At 29.8% G+C, this 4,182-nt stretch overlaps 1 protein-coding gene across 1 annotated transcript; it reads right to left on the minus strand.

Annotated features, from left to right (window-relative positions):
• Positions 1-137: 137 nt before the first annotated feature.
• Positions 138-3,460, minus strand: Tsp_12459 (Receptor family ligand binding domain protein; the record flags this gene model as incomplete). The annotated part of the gene is made up of 8 exons (XM_003368585.1): positions 3,411-3,460; positions 2,300-2,413; positions 1,772-1,920; positions 1,373-1,615; positions 1,039-1,298; positions 821-973; positions 357-581; positions 138-257 (listed from the first exon to the last, which is right to left on the minus strand). Coding segments are annotated over exons 1-8 (1,314 nt in total), but the record flags the coding sequence as incomplete, so codon positions are not given.
• Between the last annotated feature and the right edge of the window lie 722 nt (positions 3,461-4,182).

The raw sequence follows: 4,182 nt of genomic DNA on the forward strand, positions 1-4,182 counted from the left end.
AAACTTTCTTTCGGGATTTGCACGTTTGAAATTTACAGTCGACTGATCAGTCAGCAATCCAACATTTTGCTTCCACATTGATTTCTCAAATCAAAATTATATATATAATATTCATCACAATGGTAACAAAAAATTACCGTAAAACTGGTAACCAGTGTTTTACCACTGTACTGAACTTCTATGACATTGGCAGCAACTATGGAACGCTTGCCATCTTGGTCGAATTCCACAGCACCGGATAGACCTTCTATCTGTGTCTGCACGAAACATAAAATTCAAAATTAATTCAAATTCGAACACAAGCTCTGGTCGTTATTATTCTAATGATTAATTTCAACTGAAAATCCACTGCTGACTTGGCGAATTTGTTTCGCAATAACACGACCAAAATCGAACGTCTTGAAAGGGCGATCTGGATTTTCCGAATCTTCAGAAGGCAAACAATAAATCCCCGGATAGCCGGAATTCCAAAATTGATCTCTTCGAAAGCTGCCATAGAACATGCTGTAATTTTTTTTCAACAGTTGCTCAATTGCATTTGTGATAACCATCACTGAATCATGCACAAACGCAACTTCAGACTACAAAAAAATGCACAAATCATTTTACCAAGCAATCGTTTTGATATATTTATTTAAATTATTAGCCATTTTAACGAACAGTTATGATAAATTAATTTAATGTATTGTTTTTGTTGGTGCTGTTGTTTATTTGTGTTTATTATTATTGAATTGTGCAAGCTTTTTTCACTCTTGTCATTGTTCTCAGATAAAATGATCATTTCTGATGCAAAATTATCATTGCAATAAATTTCACTCACTGTAAATAAGTTGAGTTTGTTTTTCAGCTTCAGTCGTCTCGATAAATCAACTGCGTAGTTTGTGTAAAGCCAGTTTTGATTGCTGACCAACTGCATAGCTGTGATGTTCAACGTTCCATCTTTGAATCCTTCCATTAAAACTTCACTGACACCCTCAAACAAATATATTTTAAAAAGTCTACAAAAATGAATGACAATAGAGCAAAACATTTGCTTACTGCTGATGCGATGAGATAATGACAATTTCTAGCACTGCTGTGCGTAGATTGTAATGCTTTCATGATGTTTTCTATTTTTCCCACAGAACTGACATGAAGAACGATCACTCGACCTTCTGCATTGTACATTTTGTGAAATGCGTTGAAAAAAGTCTCAAATTCGAATTTCTTTTTCACATCAGGTAGCCGATGCAGATCCACATCAATTTCCGATGCAATATTAGAAAACTGCATGTTGATCTCATGCAGTGCAGTTAAACCTATCACATGATATTTAAAACAAAAAAAATTTGACAAAATTATTTTCTATAATTCATTTATTTGGTCAATTTACTTTCTGCATTTTCATACATGAAGGTGATCTGTTTCCAATGCTTTTTGTTAATTATCTCAGCAACCACTTCAGCAAAAGAAGGAACCATGGACACCTCGAACTGACTGAATACACCTCTCGGTGGCAACATCCAGTTAATAAATGGAACTTGCATTTCTTTGGAAACTGCTGCCAACGTTGAATGCCAGTAAATATCACCTTTGGCCAATATTGCGAATACTCCTTGTTTCAATAAATCACAAACTGAAATTTGTCGCTTTTACTAATAAACATTTCCAAAATTTTTATTGCATAAATGAAGTTCATTGTTAAGAATTGAATATCTGCAGTGTCAAACAGCAATTTTTACACTATTCTGCTTTAAATACAAATATAATCAAATTGTTTTATCGATATTACCAGTTTTTGTTAATATCCATGTATTTTCGACGTCACTCTTGGGAATTATGGCTTTACGAATATCCAGTTTGAACATATTTTTTTGTTCTTCATGCTGTCTTTTTGCCTGTATATAGTTGATTACTTCTGTAATAGCTGTTTCTCCTTCTCTGTAAATTATACCTAAAAGTATACATATTGAAATATCAAAAATTATTTAATTTCGGTGAGGGGGGGGGGGAAATAGAAACATGTTTACCAATGGGAATTGTTCGAGGATATGAATAATTTTCAGAAGAAAACAGCAAAATTATAAAAACTGTTTTGCAAAAATGTTCTATCACTTTGGACTTTAACATCGTTTGATCAAAACATCTTCTCTGCATAAGCTGTATTCCAATGACGATCCGTTTGCAATCAACCAGCTTGTGATTGATGAACGATCGTTTAAAATTTGTTCGTCATTGTATTACATTCGTTGATTTGGACTATCAAATTAAGTCAAATAATCCAATTTAGTAGAATTGATGCAATTTATTGAAAAATTACATAAATGGATAGCAATGTGGCGAATCCAAAGTAATTATGAACTGATGACAAATATCATAAAAATGTTTTTTAAGTTGTAACAACTTTACTGAAATTACCAATTCAGTCAATAATCTGAAATAATTGCCAAAAATTTTCTTTCTTATTTAATGAAAAAGCATTTTCAATATTGTCCATAAATTTTCAGTTTTCCGACACTGTAATAAAAAAATTACGCTTTAGCAATTTATGCAATTTATTTATTTGTATTTATATCACAGGTACTATTATTATAGTTGCAATTACAAAATTATTCCAATTAAATAAATAAAAGTAAGTTATTTTAATGTGGTAAGTCGAAAAAAAAGGATTTTTTATTAGTAAATAAGAAAATAAATTCAAAAGGGTGTTTAAGCTTTTGTTAGATAAATAAATTTATTCTTTGGCACAACAGTACTTAAACAGATGAAGCTGATTGATTGAGTGCAATAATTGAGCTGATTTAAGAATTGATTTTTTGTTTAACTATCATAATGCTAAAAGTGATGAATTCCTTTTCTAATTTTAGACCGTTATTTATAATATCTTTATATTTAAGTTATTTTTATTTAATTTTATTACATCTGATGATATTTTATTGCATCTGAAAAATAAGTAATTTGTTCATCTTACCTAATATAAAATTATCAAGTAACAGTATTGATTTTGTGAACTAGTAAAAAATCACCTTATCTAAAAGCTAACTGTAATTACAATTCACTATTATTATTCATTTCTTAAGCAGTATCAAAAAATAATAAAAACACTTTAAAATTAAACATTATTTATCCATCTTAACAGGGTAATCTTTTCTTTGAATCAACGTTTATACAGAATTTAACAACTGACGTTTCATTGTTCAACATATAAAGAAACATGAATTTCTGCCAGTGCTATAACGATGCAATTTTTACTATAATAAATAATTTCAGACGCGCAGATGCGTTTTATGCTCAACCAGTGCATGACTTCAGACGTTTTTCAGATAATCAACTGATAAACGACTGAGGAATTTGATACTGATCGACCTTCCAAAGAACAATATATAATAATAAGACGTATAAAATCTGTTGTTCATGATTTTCCAACGAACCTGTTAGAACTTTTTACTCCACTTTTATTTCTATCAGATCGTCGGTGCATTTTGCCGATGTAGAATAGTAAAGAGTGCTACTAAAACAAATCAGAACAACAATAATCAGCAAATAAAAACCAATTGTGCAAAAGTGTTAAAAAATTAAGATATCGTCACCGCTTTATGCCATTAAAGACAATACTCTGAAAAATGAATAACCTTTAAAATCATATTGTAAAAATTATTCTGACGTGTAAAGTCACAGAGTTACGATATTGGTTCCTGGACATTATTCAGTATATTCACGATGTTATTTAATGATAAAAGTATTTTCATAATAGAATTTGCGAATTCTTTTAGATTCAAAATGAACAGGAATTTGACTACAGCATACTGTATTTAATAATATAATTACTTAATTATCATAATATACTGTAATACGTCACTGTATTGTTAACTGAAGTCACTTTCTTGTATACTTGTCAAAAGTTTGTTATGCCAAACTATTTAGATTGATTTAAAAACTGATGCGCATACATATCACATTAATATGTTAATATTTTAGATTCATTAAACTCAACAATGGCAAAGAGCAAGAATCATACAAATCACAATCAGAGTGCGTATATTAAATCAAATTTCATTTTATTAATGACAAATATATGTTTTAATAAGGTTTTATTTTATAACAAAAAGCATTTTATATCAAAAAAAATTAATTAATTTTTTTTGGATGCATGTTTAGACCGCAAAGATCATCGCAACGGAATCAAAAGACCCCAGACGTAAG

Source organism: Trichinella spiralis (assembly GCF_000181795.1).
Source record: "Trichinella spiralis strain ISS 195 chromosome Unknown Scfld2231, whole genome shotgun sequence".
NCBI lineage: Eukaryota > Metazoa > Nematoda > Enoplea > Trichinellida > Trichinellidae > Trichinella > Trichinella spiralis.